This window comes from Chrysemys picta, chromosome 3 (assembly GCF_011386835.1).
Source record: "Chrysemys picta bellii isolate R12L10 chromosome 3, ASM1138683v2, whole genome shotgun sequence".
In the NCBI taxonomy this organism is placed as follows: domain Eukaryota; kingdom Metazoa; phylum Chordata; order Testudines; family Emydidae; genus Chrysemys; species Chrysemys picta.
Genome location: NC_088793.1, coordinates 84,004,124 through 84,025,024, shown reverse-complemented (window position 1 = coordinate 84,025,024; position 20,901 = coordinate 84,004,124). Strand labels below are relative to the sequence as shown.

General features: G+C 40.6%; 1 protein-coding gene across 4 annotated transcripts in view; it reads right to left on the bottom strand.

The window, feature by feature from the left end:
* Positions 1 to 250: 250 nt before the first annotated feature.
* AFG1L (AFG1 like ATPase) overlaps positions 251 to 20,901 on the bottom strand; it is a 130,709-nt gene continuing 110,058 nt past the window's right edge. For all 4 annotated transcript variants that reach the window (XM_005287655.5, XM_042857671.2, XM_065588318.1 and 1 more), the window contains 3 exons: positions 4,105 to 4,245; positions 1,110 to 1,223; positions 251 to 493 (listed from right to left, as the gene is read on the bottom strand). In XM_005287655.5, coding sequence (XP_005287712.1) covers positions 365 to 493; positions 1,110 to 1,223; positions 4,105 to 4,245 — 384 coding nt within the window. In that variant the 3' untranslated portion in view covers positions 251 to 364. The remainder of the gene's footprint in view (positions 494 to 1,109; positions 1,224 to 4,104; positions 4,246 to 20,901) is intronic.

The following is a 20,901-nucleotide window of genomic DNA, read 5'->3' as shown; positions in this document are numbered from 1 at the left end:
TTTACTGTGACCCCTGCCTATATGGTTGACTTGTGCTGCAGCCTGAGAGGGATCTTGACCCAGTTAACCATGTTGAATACTGAAGTCATGCTGTACTGGAGAAAAAAACTGAAATATAAAAAGCATAATAATTGATCCACAAGCTGGGGGTGTCAAAGAAACCTAAACCAGAACAAAAACCACAACTTACTAAGCTCTTAAATTTTAAACGTAAACATTGCAGATGAAAAGTTATGGTCCAGAGGATAAGTGCAATAATAATCAATTCATTTATATTAGAAATGCTTCCAATTCTATTAGAATCTTTTTTCTTTATATACTATTTTTGTGTCCTGAGAGGTTTTGTTCATCTTCGAACAAATAACTATTTCTTGCTTCTGTCTCCATCTTTCCAATACTGTTCAGTCTGCATTTCTGTAAGTCGTGAGATAGTTCGTTGAAATGCAAAGATTTCCTCCTCTCCTGTAAACATGGAAAGTCCTCCAGCTGAATCCTAGATTGATATTTAAAAAAAACAACACAGAACTGTGAGGCACAGATCTATTTTGATCAGCATCCCATCCAAACTATACCTCTGAATGCTTTAGAGAGCTTAATAATACAAGACAGTGGACAGTATAGGGTACCAAAAGGGAAATAAAATGTAAAAACTCTCAAAGTAATGTTAAAGGAAAACAGCATGGGCCCACCCCCAACAGGAAGGGGCACGCTGGTAGCACAGGGCCAGGCAGACCAGTGTGCCTCTGGCTCCGGTCGGGGCTGTGCATCTGTGTCTTTCTGTCTCTCCACTCCCCCCACCCCCTGCTTGCCCGATGTGTCCTGATATTTCACTCTTGCGATCTGGTCACCCTAACAAAGAGATACAACTGGGTTAGGGCATAGATTTATGCAAAATGGATCCATATCTATTGATCTATTCCTTGACCATACAGATACAGTAAAATATGTAATTATTAAAGTGACAACTGTGCTGCATGGATTCTACTACACAGCAGCAAGCCGTCTGTTAAATGTTTACTTCATTCTTTCTCCTGCAATGGTGCCATGATATCAGACCAAAGCCAATTATGCTTTTTGTAACAAAAGGAGATGATGTTGATATCACTCACCTGGCTCAACCCCAAATCATCCATCAGTATTCTGCTTTCTTCCAGGCCACTGTCATGATGTTCTAGCGGAAACAAGCTTTGGAGAGGTGTCAATGCAGAACAAATAATACGTACCTGAAATAGGGGGAAATGTGTATTGGCACCATTGCTTGTGTTTTACACACATCTTTTATGGAAAATGCTTAAAAGTACTTCATTTTGTTTTTCCAAGTATCTTTCTGAAGTTTCACCCACCCACTAGTACTGCAGCTATGTGAATTTATGGTGTAGTCTCTTGTGAGAGGCCAGTAAATAAATAATATTCACTTTAACCAGGTATTTTTCTGAATAACAACTTGCAGACTTTTTATTCATATGCCAGGGTAGTAACTGCTTTCTCCCCTCAGTGATCCATTCAGTAGGAATGGATCCACCTAACTGTGTCACCACACCCTCAGAATATCTGCTATATGACATAATCTTTACCACTGTAATTTACCTTCTAAAAAAAGCAATATGAAAATCACTAGGAAATTATGGATTCTCACTAGTTAGGGTTGCACTGAGAGGATAAATGAACTGCACAGACATTCTCAAATGAATGTTTAAGGAATATGAAGTCTTTCTAAAAGTTCAGTTTGGCCACTACATTTTGGACCCATAAGATTCAAGTGAGTTAAAAATTTAGCTTGAATTTTATCATTACTGCTTTTTAATAATACTATTAAGGCTGGAATAACTATTTTCAGATCTGATTTGAAGAGATACTGTATACAGTGAAGTACCGGTAGCCCTATGAGGTTTATGATATAAACATACTGTAATATTATTGTGGACAGCATACAGTATATTGATAGATCCCAGACAAAAGATTTCCATTGCAGATCAGTCTCTACAAATATTTAGTTTCATAATGATGGAAAAAATATAGGTCAGTATGTATTAAGTTTTAGCTCTGTGACCTTTTTAGATGATTTTTCCATAGGATTAGTTATAGGGTAAATAGGGATAATGTTGTTTAATGCTCATATGTTCTTTGGAGGAGGTCATATTTCATGATCACCTGATGTGTTTCTTCAAGATGATACTAAGAGGTAACAGATTGCAAAAATAAGTACCTCTGATTTTGTTACTCCATGCCTACTGCATACATATTTTCTAAGACACTGTATTTAGTCCCAGTTCAGCATGGTATTTAAGCAGGTTCCGAACTTCAAGCACAAGAGTAGTCCAACTGACTTCAATAAGACTATTCACGTACTTAAAGTTAGGCAGGTACTTAAGTTTCTTGGTGAATCAGGGCCTTTATGATCATCTTGAAAAAGACTGATATCTCAATTGATATTTCCTGATTGCATACATATTTAAGTGTGTGCATATATAATCACACACAGGATGGAACTTAATATTTTCATTACTCTTTTAAAATGATCAGCTTAAATACGAAATGCCCTTTTTGTTGTTTTAATAGTGCTGATTTTGCTTCCCCATGATTGAAACCTTTATAAATCCAAGTTAAGTGGTGCATTTATCATTACTATTCCGTTAGCAGTTCTGCAACCTGATTTAAAATCTACAATCAATGTTTCTTCTACAATTAATATCACATTTTAACAAATATATTAACACTTTAATATTCTCTTCATTAATGGTCCCTTCCAAATTAAAATCATCTAGCATGAGCCTAGCTCCAGAATGCTCAGTGGCACATTCTTTAGTTACTAGAATGACAACACCCATTTAATTGTTTATTTCCTGATTCAGTAAAACATCCCTATTCAGGAAGGACAAATAAGGACATACCTAAATTTATGCACATGCTTAAGTCCCACTGAAATCAGTAGGACTTAAAACAAGTGCTTATTTGCTTTCCTGAATTGAGGACTTTATAGGAAATCATTCTGAAATGACGTTCGTTTTAAAACATGGTTGTATTTCACTAAGCTCACAATTTTCAAATCGTTAACAATAATTTTTCACTTTTTAAAAAAACATTTGATAGACTACAAATGTCTAGAAATGGCCAGATTTTACTCTTAAGTGAAGGTACCTTTAATAAGGAAAAATATGTACATTTCAGATGTGGAACGAAGCCAAAGTAAGTTATGTTTTTGAAAAATGAAAATAAAGGAAAATTAATTCCCTGAAATTCTGCTTCTTTGAAGACATCGCATAGGATTCTCAATCCTGGAATTAAGCTCGCAGTTTTGTGGCATTGTGCTAAGGAGCACAAACCTAAGAGTGAGAGTCTTATAGGAATAGGTCTTCAAAGAAGAATATTTAACATTATTAAATAGTCATAGACAATTTTCTGGACGTGGCCATTACTTTCTATTTAAATATGAAAAATGTAAGTGACCTCTTTCCTCTCTCAGTACCCAAGCCACTCTTACCAGGGTAAAGGAAGAAATTAAAATATAGCAGGACCTTGCTAGTTCACGCTAATGCCTGGAAGACCCCTGGCCAATTACTGAACCTTGTGGAAAAATAAGGCTCTGATCCTGCACTGAGCTGCCTGTGAGCAGACCCCTCCACCAGCATGGAGCCCCAATGGCTTCATTGGAGTTCTGTGTGAGCTCTGGGGTCAGCCCCCACGGAGCTCTGTCCTGGATTGGTGAGCAAACACTTGTGCACTACAAGTGATAACAGAGGTGAGAGCAGTCTATTTGACTTGATTTTTTTAAATGATTGTCGCAACATGTATTGTGTATTTGAATTATTGTAAAGACACCCAGTGAGTCTTGACTGGACATGATCATAGCAAATTTTGTAGAAGTAGTCGTCTCAATAATATATTACCTCTGTTGTTAAGTCTTTGCCAAAAAATGAAGAGAAACTGCCATTTTTGTGTGTGCAAATTATGCATGTGACTGAACTAAATGTGAGATTCTACTACAGCTGACAATGTTATCTAAAATAAGATGGCTTACTTGTTACCTGATGGAAGACAGGATTAATTTATAAAATGGCCAAATAACATTATAATACATGCATACCTGAAACACTTAGTTCTCACCTTATGATCATAAAATGTATCGATAAGAGTAATGAAGCGGCGAGCTTGGGTCCTTTTTGCTATGGTAAGTAGTGGTATGTTACGAACAAAGACTGTGTCAAAATTCTTACATATTTCCAAATAGTCACTCGCTCCAATTGGCTGAAATAAAAAAAAAAGTGATCATTGGAATGCCCACTACAGAGAGAATGATGCATTAACCCTACATTTCAAAATACTACCATTACAGCACGGTGGATGAAAACTACTCCAAAATATTTCTTATTTTCCTCCTTTATATCGTTTGTCTCAGAGAAGCTTCGGCTTCAGTGTCTCCATTTCTGATTGCCGATTCCTGTTGTTGATGTCTCAACCTAATAGTGCTTGATTGTTTAGAATCTGGCTCATTTGAAAACTTCCCATCTGCTTCTTGACAACACATTATGACCCCTATGACAATCTTAAACACAAGAATAGCAGTAACCCAAAATCTGCAGGGGAATAGACTGAACATATTGTCTAGCTACAAAGTCAACGCAAATTATGAACAATTTGGACTGCTATTAGGAATATCCATTATTGATGCTTTTCAGTAGCAAAATCTGCAGTCAAAACACAAATCCATAGTTTAGATACTAAAGTTTAATTAGAATTGTATTTGACACAACTAAGAGCAATTGTCTAACTTTCCAGATTCTGAAAGTCAGGGGAAGCAGACAAAAACCTTTAGTTATAGCAAAATTTCTGGCAAAACTATATTTAAAAGAGATGTCAAGATATTACAGACAGTTCAAAACTTGATCTACCATTAATACTGAATTAAAAGCTTTAATGAAAAGGTTAGATGTTCATTTGAAGATCTGAGATAAATATCACATGCAAGATCACACAAGTAAATTTGTTTAAAATGATTTTCTGCATTATTTATACATCAAGACCTAAGCTATTTGCAGTGTTTTTGCAGCCACGTTGGTCCCAGGATATGAGAGACACAAGGTGAGTGAGGTAATATCTTTCATTGGACCACCTTCTGTTGGGGGAAGGGAAAAACTTTCAAGCTTCACAGAGCTCTTCCTTAGGTCTAGGGAGGAGCTCTGTGAAGGTTGAAAGATTGTCCTTTCCACCCACACAAGGTAATTGAATAAACGATAATTACCTCATCCATCTTGTCTCTCTCAAGACCTAAGTTCACAGTTCTAAATTTTTCCTGCATTAGTCAATGATGTCCCCAATACAGTTAACCCCTATTTTACTGCAGGGAATATTTTATATTGCGCTATTCATAGGTAACTGTGCTTAGAAGAAAAAGTCTCGCACACTGATTTACAACTTATGGGCCAAATCCTATTTGTTTTACTCATAAAGAGGTAGTTCAGTGCTTTGACTGGAACATGCAGGATTTTTCTCTATAAACACAGAAATCCCTTCATCCGTTAATGAAATGCATCTACCGCTACAATTAAATATGGTGACAGTGCATAGCAACACCTCTAAACAACATCTTAGAACAGGAAGTAAAAAAATGTTATCCAACTGAGACTACCAGGGGAAGTTTTTTGTAGGCCAAATGCAATTACCAAACTGGAATTTCACCTGGACCTTAGGGCACACACCTCTCCTCTTGCAAGAAATTGTAGGAGATCTTTAATTACTAGAAGTGACCAGGACTTGGTTTCAAGTCTTTCTCCCTACATCCAAAGCATCAGTCAAATGGAAGACAGCCACAAGAATTACGATCTTGTAGAGAAGAGGTTGTCTATATAAGATACACAAACACGGGAGAGTGAAGTTCTGAAAGACATTCCAGAAAAATCTTCTCAAGAAATAGTGAAACTGAGGCAACCAGTTTCTAGCTCCTTCAGAGCAGAGGGGGGCATGGATGCTCCTAAAACTTCTCTAATATCTCAAGGGTTGCAATGGATCCCTTCCCCTCCCATTCATAATCATGCAAGATTCCTATGGCAACTACAACAATTACCTACATCATGGAAAAGTAATATTAATGTATATATGTATTTTAGCTGTCTTTAGTGTGTTATATATTAGGTAATCACTCAAAAATTAAGCACAGTTTTTTTCACTTCATTTCACCTCCCCCTTCCATGAGTGATGCATCTCTCAGCTGGAATGTGGACAAAGAACAGCTGCATCATCTGGATCAGATAAAGCAGGAAAAGTTTAAGGAAGTTGTGGAAGAATTTGTGGATGGAAATTCTGCAGAAGATATCAAGCTGAAACAATCTGATTTAACACCAGATCAATCTGACTGAAAAATACCAGCAAACTGGACAGCAGTCATATTGTATACCAGAGCAGATGATGGACAGTGTGTACCATGATGCATCCAAGGATTAGTGAGTTGGCCATAACCAAATGATTCAGCTAGTGATAACTCCTATTCCAGGTCTAGGACTGAAGAGCTCCTGGAATATGCAGAGAAGACTAAATACTTCTGCATTACAGCATGCATGTAAGGGACACTGGGAAGTGTCCTGATGGTACTTGAGAAGAAGAATAAGCACATATCTATAATTCTGAAGAAACATATAAGTGAATAACCACTCAGGTCCTCTAGCACATGACCAGACTAAGCATTCTTCTACTGCAGCTCCAAGTTCTAAGGCATTAGTAACCCACATAGGGTGGTTTTGCACTCTACTTCTCGAGTAGTGATTTGGGCTGCCCTGACTCATTCCATGGACAGTCCTTTCAAGGATGGAGGCAAATCTCCAAAACTAAAATCCAATTAATAAAAGAAAATAAAAAAGTAAAAAATATTACAGAACTCCAAACCAAACACCCATCCACCAAGGTGGATTGATTTAAATCAAAGTGATTTAGATGAGCAAGCAGAAACCCTTGATTTAAATAATCTATTTTAATCTTGTTTTGCATTTGTATTTCTTATTTTCCTAAAGAAAGGTTGGGTCTCACTGTTTGGTAAAAATTGGTACATCTTTTTGTTAATGGGGAGGACACACTATATCCATACACTTTTATTTAAGAAATTATAAAGCTTAACATACAATTATTCAGATTCTGATTTTTTTTAAATTATGTTAGAAAATAATGAATGACTTTTTTTTAATAGAGATAATTTGTTACTTTTGATTTGTGTCATCTTGCATTTGGATGGAAATTGGAATTCAATTAAAAATGCACAAAGCAGCATTTAAAAATTGCTTTTTTACTTGTTAAATAAAACTACTTTAAACATGAGGGATACTTTTTTCTTATGTAAGTTTATCAAAACATGTTTTGCATTTAAAATTAACTGATTTTAGGTTGGACATTAGGAAAAACTTCTTAACTGTCAGAGTAGTTAAGCACTGGAATAAATTGCCTAGGGAGGTTGGGGATTTTTAAGAGCAGGTTGGACAAACACCTGTCAGAGATGGTCTAGATCGGGGTGGGCAAACTTTTTGGCCCGAGAGCCACATTGGGGTTGCAAAACTGTATGGAGGGCTGGGTAGGGAAGACTGTGCCTCCCCAAACAGCCTGGCCCTCACCCTTTATCCATTCCCTCCCACCTCCTGCCCCCTGGCTGCCCCCCTCAGAATTCCCAGGCCATCCAACCCCCCCCCCCCGCTCCTTGTCCCCTAGCAGTCCCCTCCTGGGACCCCCCCCCATCCAACCCCCCTGCTCCCAGTCCCCTGACTACCCCAACCCCTATCCACACCCCCGCCCCCTGACAGGTCCCCCAGGACCCCACGCCTATCCAACCCCCCCTGTTCCCCGTCCCCTGACTGCCCCCCCAGAACCTCCACCCCATCCAACTGCCCCCTGCTCCCTGCCCCTTATCCAACCCCCCTCCGGTTCCTGTCCCCCAGGACCCCCCGGTCCTCTTACCATGCTGCTTAGAGCAGCATGTCTGGCAGCTGTGCTGCCTGGCTGGAGCTAGACACGCTGCCACTCTGCTCAGCAGGAGCATGCCGCCACGCCGCCCAGAGTGCTGCCCGCACAGCGGCGTAGCTGCAGGGGCGGGGGGACAGCAGGGGAGGGGCTGGGGGCTAGCCTCCCTGGCCGGGAGCTCAAGGGCCAGGCAGGACGGTCCCGCAGGCCAGATGTGGCCCACGGGCTGTAGTTTGCCCACCTCTGGTGTAGATAATACTTAGTCCTGCCTTGAGTACAGGGTACTGGACTAGATGACGTCTCGAGGTCCCTTCCAGTTCTCTGATTCTATGATTTATTAAATAAAGGAAATGGTTAATGAATTGAACTAATTGTTTCTGGTCATCATGTCCTTCAAGATTGTAGAACTGGTAGGTCTCATCCTCACACACCTCATTTTTATTCATATATTAGAAGAGGAAAACAAGCTTTCCTGCTTTTCAACCCCCAGTTGGTTTCTTAACTTTGAATGAACTAGTAATTGAATTGAACTAGTTGAATAAACTGAAATTAAGAAAATATTCTCTCTGAACCTGCTACTGCTGTCAAAAGTTACTTTAGCACATCAACAAATTTTGCTTCCAGGTGCTTAGTGAACAACTTCCACCATGTTTGACTTTCTTTAGCAATTTGGCAGAAAATGTTCTGCTTGTATATTTTTAATATAAATTATTTTTATTGATTATACTAAGTTTGTGCTTTAACATAGGTTGTCATAATCTCACAATTAATTTTAAATAGGTTTATTTTTTAAAATCAGATTTCTTTATTTAAATTTTTTTAAATCGTAAATTTTCAGCCATCCACTGAGATGTATATCTTCTGACAATAAAAATTACAATTAATTATCAATGGACTCCCACCCTTGGAGACTAAAAAGCATGATAATGCAAATTAAACTTTAACAGAAGACTGAAATAGTTGTAGAACAGACAAAAATAAGGCTGATGTGTTTCAAATCTGTAAAGAGCAACAAGGTTTCTTATAAACTAGGGTTAGTTTTTATGTATATCAAGATCTAATATATACACACACACAGAGAGTTTATAGAGAGCTAAAATATACCTCCTAACAATTGTAAAAGACCTTGAGGTACTTCAGCAATGCAAAAGGTTGGCAATTTAAACAAAGAAATATCCCAAACCAAATAAAGCTAAGGCTAGATGAGCTTGGGCACTCCTCAAGCTTGGAAATAGGTTCTATGCTATTGATAAGCCAAACCCATATTCTTGATTAGAAGACAAATCTAAGCAATAATTCTTGGTAAACATGTGCAGAGAGCACCATGGGAACTGCTATGCAAATCTCCTGAACAGAGAGACCTGGCAGCCATATCTGTTCTATCCTGACTGGAATGAGCTTTGACATCACTGCCAAGCTGCACGGCTGCCTAGCTGTAACTGAGATGTAGACAGTAATGTCACTTGGCAACAGGAAAAACTAATCACATTAGTGTCATATGAAAGACAGACCTGGGCAGGCTTTTTAAGAGCGATAGTTCTCTCCACATAAGAACTCTATGACCTTTTCTTTTCCAAATTTGTGTAGAAGGGCATGGGCCTTCCAAACAAGCAAAATGGATTTTAATCCTAGTTCCAACAGTGGCTTGTTTTGTTATCTTGGATGAATCACTTAATGACTTTGAGCCTTACTTTCGCCATCTGTAAGGCGGGCATAAGAATAATTACCCAATTTATAAATGCTTTTATGGTACTGTACTTTAAAGCTTATCTTTGCACTCCCCAATGTACTGCTGTTCTGGGTAGGCAGCTCCCTCTCTGCTGTGTTTAAACAGTTTGAATTTACATTAGGTAATATCAGAAGAGGCCAAAAATGCAGCTGTGGGTTAATGTGACATAGGTCATCCTAATGATACCTCTTCCCCATTCTCATGCCCCTGCTACATGGGCAGCATAGAGCGTGCATGGCATAAGCACCCTTACATTGGTGCCATCCCACTGAAGGATCTCTGGGCCAGTTAAACAAGCTTTATGGCCAGATTACACCTGCACTGCAGCAAAAAGCAGTTGCATTGCACTGGAGGTTCTGGCTTTTCTACTGTAGTAATATTTAGAGGCTCCAGTCAGGACTGGGGACCCATTGCGTTAGTCATTGTACAAACACAAGAAAACATGGTTCCAACTCTTTAGAGCACCTCAAAAGCTTCTTCCCCTCCCATATTGCCAGCTGGTCCTCATCCAGCTGCTGCTCTCTGGCAGGCATTGTTGGACATACCTGTTGAAGAAATATAAATCTGGATGTGGCCAGCATATCATTGGCAATGGAGCCCATGCATTATCACAGACAATTACACTTCCTTCTGTCATGATTCACGATGGAAGACTAGGTCTGGCAAAAACAACTTATTTTCTTCTTTCAAAATATGACATGAGCCCGTACAAGTATAAACTAGTAAATATTACAGAAACCCAAGTACTACTTGCTACTAAGGAGGCAGTGTTGCCTAATAGAAGCAGACCTGGGTTCTATTCCTGGCTCTGCTACTGGCCTGCTACATGACCTGGGGCAAATCACTTCACCTCTCTGTGCCTCAGGTTCCCACCTGTTAACTTTGTAATGCACTTTGGGCCAGATTTTGAAAGGTATTTAGGTGCCTAAAGATGCAGGTAGGTAGCTAGTGGGATTTCCAAAAGTGCATATTCAAATCCCACTAGTGCCTACCTGTATCTTTAGGCACCTAAACGCCTTTCAAAATTTGAGCTCTATGGATGAAAAGTTCTGTAAAAGAGCTGGGTATTATTATTTTTATAAAGCAAAAACACATTCAACTTAAAAAGTCTGGTTCAACCTGAGACCCTGCTGGCATTATACTGAGCCCTTCTGCAATACATCTTCTTTGAAGTTTTGCACATTCTGAACGGCTCCTGATCATTCAACACTGATTGGGTTCTGAGTACCATTAATCTACATCTGCAAGACTCCAAGATTGGTGGCAACTGATAGAGAAATGGTGGCTTACTAAACTTTATAATTCTGACGGGTTGTATTTTATTTTATTTCATAAGCCTTAATATAATGGACTTTTCAAGCCATAATTAGTATTCTGAATTCACATAGCCTGTTCCAGGAATAACAGAAGTTGATTGATTTATTGAGTACTGAATGGCACTTTAGTTAGTAACATCTTTGAGTATATTACTCCATCTTTTAAGTTTCAGACAGGATTACCTCATGCCAATCCTTCACAAGGTAATGATGATATTCCTCATCCCCCTACCTGAGCAATTAAAAAGTTCAACACTCTTGGATGTATCTGAATAATCTGGTTATCTGAATAATTTCCCAAATGGGAACAATTAAAATCTACTTTTTGATTGGTTGTGCATTCTTTGGGATTGTCTGAATACCTTTTGTTTTTGTAAAATGCTGATCAAGACTCAAAGAACTTTAAAACGATCAGGAGTGTGCAGGAAACATTGGTCATTTTAAATTAGCAGTCAGCCATCTCCGATGCTAAGCAGACCTTCTGTAATAAACTTTCACAGCTAAGGGTCTTATTTGCTGTGGATCTCATTGCTCCTGTGTAAAACATGCCGGTGAGGTAGAATCACTGCAGATTTCTGTAATTAACTCTGATGCCAGGCCTCAAGATTTTATCAACAACACACTAATGCAAAATGCATTAGCACTAACACGGGCTACCTCCTGACCAAGAGGCTAGTCCACTTCAGTTTTCCTGACTGAGCTGTTAACTTTATACTTTTTTGTTTCTCTGTCTAGTTAATGCATGTTCTGCTATCATCATGTATGTTCAAGTAGGAGGTTTATTATTTAGTGTTCTCTGTAGACTGTACTGTTCTCAGGGTTACTCTTCTATTTCCATTATATATTCCTGGTAGTGATATATGGACAGCTAGCTCTTCATTTAACAAGAGTATAAAACATCCCGCTCAGCAATGACAACAAAGTATGTCCTATAGAAAACTTGTTTTTTGTAGATAAAAGATGCCTTACATAAGTTAGGATGAAATGTCCTTTTCTAAACAAAGGGAAAATATTATATTGATTGATGCTGAAATAGATTACAGGTCCAGCCTTAATGAAATACATAAGACTAGTGGTTGATAATTAAGAATACTGAGTGCTGAAAATCATGTACACAACAATACAATTTAGAATAGATACATTTACTAAAAGTCAAAAACTGTTCAAAACCTAGATGCTTGTGAATTTACATATTGAACAACATAAATATATAAAGCCCTTTCTACAAATTCCAGGGAAATCATTCTTCTGTAAGCAATTAGGCTGATGATGCACAGAATCAAGACAATGCCCTTACGATTATGATTCAAGAGAGAAATAATTGAACTTGGGGCATGACCTGTGATTCAGTTACATGTCTGAGGTTGAAGATGAAGAACATAGATAGCTAAACACTCTGATACCATGGTGAGGAGTATGGTATACAAAATTTAAAACTCAAGGCATGGTTGACAGCTTAAGTGTACTGGACAGCTTTGTGAATTTTTAAAGGTAAAAGACAGCGATTACATTTTACCTATGGTTACATTCTGAAGATTTACTCTAAGACATTTTCGTACGGACCTACTGACATGGGCTATATGGACTGACTGCTCTTTAAAAAGGTCCACAGTGGGGTTTCTTGCACCTTCCACTGAAGCCTCTGATATTGGCTACTTCCAGAGACAAGATACTGAACTAGACAGACCAGTGATCTGATCTGGTATGGTGGTTTAAAGATATGGCCCAGGTTATACACATGGTTTGTAGGCAATTGGTTTGCAGTGAAAGAGGAGTTGTGCTTCCAGGAGCAGAAACCATTATAACAGCTACATGCTGTGGTAGTTTTCCAGCAAGGGAAAAGATGGGGAGTAGCTGGAACCTGTTTTGAGACTTGGGGAGCAGGAAGGGGGGGAAGAGTCTCTAGGCAGAATCTGAGCTGCTAAAGCTCTTCTGGATCTGAAACAAGAACGGATCCATTTGTTTACTTAATGTTTGACAAGTGAAGCAGCAAACTGAAAAAGGGAACCATGGTTGCAAAGTGTGAACCAGTAGATCTGGTAAATGCTGGCACAAAGTAAAAGTCCAAGGGAGAAAAGGGTGAAGGTGAGCTCTCAAGAGTTTCTATTGGACCTGTTCCAGCGCAGTGTTATACACTTAAATGAGGAACAACAGGGAGTCTAAAAGACTTTCTGGTTAGGATTCAGCTGTTCTCTGAATCCAGCAAAGAAATATGTTGTACTCTACTGGTCCAGCACATGGTTGGTACTGGGAGGAAACCAACCCATTAAAACACCCCCTCCCTGTTTAACAGTAGCAAAGAGGGACTAGGCCATTGCGGAAATGTCTGGGGAAGGCATAAATAATCAACCTGCAACCAGTCCTTGGGCCCTTGTGTTGGTTAGGAAAAAGGATAGCAGCACCAGATTTTGTGTCGACTACAGAAAATGAAACGAAGTCACTTTAAAGGATTCTTATCCATTAGCACAAATAGATGATATCCTAGCAGGTTCAATTTGGTTTTCTATAATGGATCTTCAAAGTGGGTATTGGCAAGTGGAATTGAATCCAAAAGCTAAGGAAAAAACTGCTTTTCATAGCAGGTCAAGGCTTATGGGAGTTTATAGTGATGGCTTTTGGCTTGTGCAGTGCATCAAGTATATTTGAGAGGCTAATGGAGAGGGTATCACATGGCATCCCCTCTCAGCCTGTCTGCTATACTTAGATGGTATCCAGGTGCGCACTAAAACATTCACAAGTGGTCTGTGATAAGCTGAAGGTGGCCAATTTGAAACTGAACCAAAGAAATTGTGAGTTATTTCTGGGTACAGAATGAGTGAGTAGGGAATTTCCAGTGTCAAAAGCCAGACACTCACACAAGTGCAGAGTTTTTAGAGCTCTGCTCTTATGTTTATTTGTGGGTTTGACAATATTGCAAAACCACTGCATACGTTGGGTGAGGAAAGGAAACCATTTTAGTGGTCAGCAGAGTGTGATTTAGCATTTTTAGAGTCAAAGAAAAGGCTCCTGTGACTGCTCCTGTCTTGGCCTATTAGTCGTTCAAAACCCCTTTCGTACTGGACACACATGCTAGTGCTTACAGTTTGGGGGAAGTACTGACATAAGAACACAAGGGACTTGAGAGGAGGTGGGTTATAACAGCACAAGTCTTAATTCTCCTGAGAGAAAAGCCACCAAAATTAACAAAACCACTTAACTTAGAAAAATCAAGGGGACTTATGCTCCTAAGTCACTTATGTGCTTTTGAAAATTCCACCAGTGAGCTTCTTAACTTAGTGCTCAGTCCCTACCCTTCCTCTCTCTCTGACTCTCTATTTTAACACTTGCTTGTTGCATCTGCTTTCATATTAAAGTATAATCTAGTCAAGCTAGGGACTGGGTCCTCCTATAAATATGCACAGCCCCTAGCACAGTGGGGCCCCAATCCTGACTGGAGCCTTTAAGCACTGCTGCGCTATAAATAATAATATAATATAAATTACAGTTTGCAGGTTACAAGGAGGCAAAACAACTTTCAAACTAAAAACATGGTGGAAACGCTTTAAAAGATTTGGATCACTTTTTTTTTTTTTTACTTTGCTATAGAATAGTATGTGATCTAGTGGTGAGAGGCCAGGGCTGGTAGGAATCCTTGGTTCTCCGCCAGTATGTGTTATGTTGGTCAAATCACTTAATCTTTGTTCTTCAGTTTGCCCATCAACACAATGGGTATTATAAAAATACTTTACTCTGATGTTGATAGGACAAACTAATTAACATTTGAGATTCTTGGATGGAAGGAGCTATTTAACTACTTAGAATAATGATGAAAATGCAGTATATATATAGCACATCAGAGCATAAAGTTAGATTATCAATGTAAAAATAGGGTAAGGGCATGTCTACACTGAAAACTTAAGTCGAACTATATTAGGTTGACTTACAGCCATGGCAGTAATTACTGTGGTGGTTCATGTCCACACTCCCCTTCTTCGGTCTGTGTTGTGCGTCCTAACCAGGAGCACTTCCATCGAGCTAAGAGGAGCAGCTCCCTGCTCCCCACCCCCGCTCTCTGTTCCCTGCTCCCCGCTGGGAGCCGGGCTGCCCCCTCCTCTGCTCTCAGTTCCCTGCTCCCCACTGGGGGTGGAACAGCCCCCAGGACTCTCAAGTCCGTACTCCCCATCGGGAGCGGGGCAGCCACTCAGAATCTTGCCTTCTCACTTCCCTCCGGAAGTGAGGCAGTCACCTGGGCTCCCAACGGGGAGCCGGGAGCTTTGGTGTAGCCAGGCTCCCAGTGGGGAGTAGGGAGCCGGGACCCAGACAGCACCTGGGCTCCCGGCATGGAACGGGGAGCCGGGACCCCAGGAGCAGCCTGGTTCCAAGCGAGGAGCTTGGGCAGCAGACTGGCTGGGAGTGGGGAATCGGAAGCATGGGGGCAGGCCAGCTCAGAGTGGGGAGCCTGGGCAACTGGCAACAGCCCAGCTGAGAGCAGGGAGGATTTTCTTGTCTATTCATGACTCTAGCATGGAGGCTTGAAATGGACAAAAGAAACAGCCAACAGCGGATGTAAGTAATGCAGTGCCCTAACTACATCGACATCACCTCCACAAGAGGCATAGGGCTTGAGTTATTATGTCGGTGTAGTAGGGCACTTACATCAGCGGGAGCAAGGCTGTAATGTGTACACTGACATAGGTAGGCCTCGTCTACACTACAGAGTTTTGTTGACAAAAGTTATGTCGATGCTCAATAGTAATAAAATCGGTATGGCATGTTCACACTCCCTCCCTCTGTCAGAAGAGCGCGTCCACACTTGGGGCACTAGCATCGACAGTGTGAGCAGTGCACTGTGAGTACCTATCCCACAGTCCAGCTCGACACCTTCTGCTGCTAGGTCTTGTGGGAAGGCAGAGCAGATCGCGGCGCATCTTGGGACTGGGCTCAATGTCCCACGATGCATTGCTTTCTGTCCAAACATTCCATGGGCTTCCAGCTTTCTTTCGTGCCATATTTCAACGGCCCTTGTTTGTTATGCATCCCAGCATCTTTGTGAGAAGGGATGGATCTTGCACAGCTCTCCTATGCATTGATAACTGTCATGAAGATGTCACAGATGGCAGTGCAGTTAATCGCAGGAGAGCTGCCCTATTGGTGGAAAAGCGTGTGGCAATCGCTGTGTGGAAGCTGGTGACTCCAGACGGCTACCGGTCAGTTGCAAATCAATTTGGAGTCAGGAAGTCAACCGTTGGGGCTGCGTTAATGCAAGTGTGCAGGGCAATTAATCACATCCTGCTATGAAGGACCGTGACTCTAGGAAACGTGCTTGAAATAGTGGACGGCTTCGCAGAAATGGGTTTCCCTAACTGTGGAGGGGCGATAGATGGCGCACACATTCCAATTTTGACATCAGACCACCTTGTGACAGAGTACATCAATCGGAAGGTATATTTCTCCATGGTGTTGCAGGTGCTTGTGGATCACCGTGGGCGTTTCACTGACATCAACGTGGGGTGGTCCGGGAAGGTGCATGATGCACGCATCTTCAGGAACACTGGCCTGTATAGAAAGTTACAAGCGGGAACTTTCTTTCCAGAGCAGAAGATTACAGTGGGGGATATTGAAATGCCCATATTGATCTTGGGAGACCCAGCGTACCCCTTACACCCATGGCTCATGAAACCTTATATGGGAAACCTGGACAGCAGTAGGAAGCAGTTCAACAACAGGCTGAGTAGGTGCTGGATGGCAGTAGAATGTGCCTTTGGCAGATTAAAGGCGCTCTGGCGATTATCCTCAATGAGGATAATATTCCCATGGTCATAGCCGCATGTTGTATGTTACATAATCTTTGTGAAGCTAAGGGGGAAAGGTTTGCTCAGGGGCGGAGTGTTGACACTTTGTAGTGTAGACAAGGTCTTAGGTCGACATAAACTGCCTTATGTCCACATAACTATAGTGTAGACCAAGGCTAAGATGTGCTTTGGATACATTATATAAGTGAATAGTGCCAGCAGAGGGCAGCATTTGCTATGCATAGGTGAGAGCATCTTTAAAAGGTGCATCAGGCAATATTGAGAGCAGCTAGAATATGTTCTAATCCTTAAGAATAAGGAGAACTTTCCTATATCTAGAATGTATACTTCTGTCTATTTAATTTATACTAGACTAAGACTGAAGAGTCACAGTTGTCGCAGTTATCAATTTTAAAACAAGGTAAAATGTAACTAAAATAGAATGGAAGAAAGAGCAGAGGAAAAGAGAGACTTTCCATACAGTCATGAAAAACTTCATGTGTCTTCAGTCTCAGGAGATATTTTATTTGCACTTTTATAATTTTCAGTTGGCAAATTTGAGAATTTTACATCTAATTAGTATCTGTTCTTTTTAAAATAAGTGAGGGAGAAATGTTTATTTGACCTCTCTAGATATTTACATTATCATAGCTCTTTGACTGACCAAATGTGTAAGAAAGGAAAGATATTGTTTATTAAGCATTTTGTTAATTTCAAGGCATCTGGTCTAATCCATCTGAAAGTCTTCTAAAATCTGGTAATTAATGATGATAATTATAGGTGCTATTTAATTGACAGGATCCTGTTCCTTAGACTCCATTTTAATTGCAACCTTTCTCTTTACATACTAGCTATGTGGTCTATGCACTTTGCAAACATTTTGTGAACAATATAGCACTTTGTGTGGTATATAGCAGTGGTTTTCAAATTTGGGCTGCCGCTTGTTCAGGGAAAGCCCCCGGCGGGCCGGCCCGGTTTGTTTACCTGCTGCGTCCGCAGGTTCAGCCCATCGCGGCTCCCACTGTCCACGATTCGCCGCTCCAGGCCAATGGGGGCTATGGGAAGCGGCGTGGGCTGAGGGACTTGCTGGCTGCAGCTTCCTGCCACCCCCATTGGCCTGGAGCAGCAAACCGCGGCCAGTGGGAGCCACAATTGGCCGAACCTGTGGATGCGGCAGGTAAACAAACCTGGCCCGGCCCACCAGGGGCTTTCCCTGAACAAGTGGCAGCCCAAGTTTGAGAACCACTGGTATATAGTACCTGACATAACTAAACTTTGTAATACTCTTGTCATGTAGCTAAATTTATTCTTCACACAGAAGTGTAGTGACTGAGAGAGAGAGAGAGAGAGAGAGAGAGAGAGAGAGAGATTAAGTGACCTATCCAAGGGCACAGAGCGTGGAAGGGGGTCAATGTTACCATTAGAACTCAGTATTTGCATCTCACTCCTATGCTCACCACCTCTCTCAGGTACCTCAAACTAATTAAGTCTGTTTGTTTATCTGGAGCCTGGAACAGAAGAGGATGTCGAAGCCAAGAATAGATGTTTGATAAAAACAGACAGCTATATTCTGTAACATCAGAGGACGTTGAGAAATGTCTTGGAACAAGGAAAAACAAAATTATGGTATCCGTTCCAAATGGTAGAAGATTATGTGCAAGTCATGGCCAGTTCTGAACTACCAGCATGAATCTTTGGTGGGTCTGAAGTACAGAAAGGTTGCTACACATGATTTTTTTAAAGCATCCAAAATAGGTTAAACCTCTTTCATCCTGCTTTGTTATAAATTATGTTCTTAAACGCTGTCACATGAACCGATAAACCAAATAATTAATTGTATATGTTTGTCTTATCTTTCTGCTTTCATGATCCTATGTTAGTTGATCATAACTGAGAATTCTACTTATTTCAGGACTTGTATCATTACAGATTGAATTGCCCCTGAGTTTACCTAAGACCCAAATTTATGACATACTGCCATGGAGAACAAGTCTGACTTTGTGCTCAGATGGTAAATAATAACTTGTTTCTACAATTTATGCAAGAGAGTTTGTCCTCTCACACATCCTCTTCAGCATAAACCCATCAAAGAGTTCTGGCACTCTGGAACATGCAAGGGCTCTAGTAGGTTTGAGAAAAATCTGTAATGTATTAAGTTCATTGCTGTGCTTTTGTGCCAAGGAGATAATCACGTATCAGACCATATCAGCTGGCATATGCTTGTATGGGAAAACTCCACCTGATATCTTCTGAGCAGCAACATTACAGTGCAATCAATAAGAATTTCCAATTACAACTGACACGCTCTGCTACTCTCACTTATTTTTCCTGTCCTAAATTATGTAATGTTGTTGAACATGATAAACGAGAAAAAGACTTAATTGATTAATGAAATGAAATTAATGGAGATATCCCATCTCCTAGAACTGGAAGGGACCTTGAAAGGTCATTGAGTCCAGCCCCCTGCCTTCACTAGCAGGACCAAGTACTGATTTTGCCCCAGATCCCCAAGTGGCCCCCTTAAGGATTGAACTCACCACCCTGGGTTTAGCAGGCCAATGCTCAAACCACTGAGCTATCCCTCCCCCCCATGTTCGGTATAATGCTTTGAGGACCTCAGGGGGAAGGTGCTATAGCTGCAAAGATGTCTACCCACACTATTTTATTTTGGGTAAGACAACATCAGAGATAGATTAGATAGAAAATTATCAGTGGCAATGGTAGCTACTTTCTGTTATAAAACCGTGTTTTTAGTTGCTTATAACTATACTATAAGCAAAGTTTGGCCTGAAATTTTCCATACCGGATGGCTGCCCCAGGCTGAATTTTTTTGGAAAGTTTCAGCCTAAAACCATTCTGCTGTTTGAGAATGAAGCTAAGAAAAAAAAATATTGTTCTGCCCATGTTAAATGTTTATAAGTGTTTCATTGAAATGTTCTAGTGCCACCATGCTTTGGAACAGTGACATGACATGTGTTGGGGAACTGCCCTAATGTCAGCAATATGTCTTGCGCTGTTCCTGTGAAAATCTGACCAAATTTGATTAAATTATAAGCCTCTGAAAATAACAGTTCATACATGCTCAGCAGAGCCATATACACTGAGCATACTTCCATCCCCAAACAGCTTGCGTGTGTGACTGAACTGAGCACACGCTGGCAGAGTGACTGAGCATGCTCCACCCTAAGACTGCAGGAACGGAACAAGACTTTTCTTGCATTTGTTCCTCCTGACTGCAGAGCACTGCTGTGGTGAGAGGCACCAGAACAGATAGTAGGGTAGTGTGGACATCAGCCACCAGTGGTTGTAAGTCGACCTAACATAGGTCGACTTACGTTTCTGGGGTAGACATGCCCATAAATAGAAGAACAGGAGTACTTGTGGCACCTTAGAGACTAACAAATTTATTAGAGCATAAGCTTTCGTGGACTACAGCCCACTTCTTCGGATGCAACAAATTTATTAGAGCATAAGCTTTTGTGGACTACAGCCCACTTCTTCGGATGCAGTGGGCTGTAGTCCACGAAAGCTTATGCTCTAATAAATTTGTTAGTCTCTAAGGTGCCACAAGTACTCCTGTTCTTCTTTTTGCGGATACAGACTAACACGGCTGCTACTCTGATGCCCATAAATGTAGACCAGTCCTCAATATAGTTAGATCCATAGAATTTAAGGCCAGAAGGAACCATTAGATCATCTAGTCTGACCCCGTGCATATCAAGCCATTACATTTCACACAGTTGCCAATAACCTGTGATTGGCTAAAGCATATTTGCCAGAAAGGCAGCCTGTCTTGATATGAAGACACCAAGAGATGGAGAATCCACCACCTTCTTTGGTAGTTTGTTCCAGCGGTTAAAAAGTTGTGTCTAATTTCTAATCTGAATTTGTCTCACTTCAGCTTCCAGCCACTAGTTTTTGTTAGGTCTTTCTCTGCTGGATTGAAGAGCCCGTTAGTATCTTTCTAGAGGTCTTTCCTCCCTGTGAATGTACTTGTACACAGTAATCAAATCACTGCTCAATCTTCTTTTTGATAAACTAAACAGATTAAGCTTTAGATTGATTTTTAAGTCTCTCACTGTAAGGCATTTTCTCCAGTCCTCAAATCATGTGTGTCTCTCTTTTCTGCACCCTCTCCAGTTTTTCAACA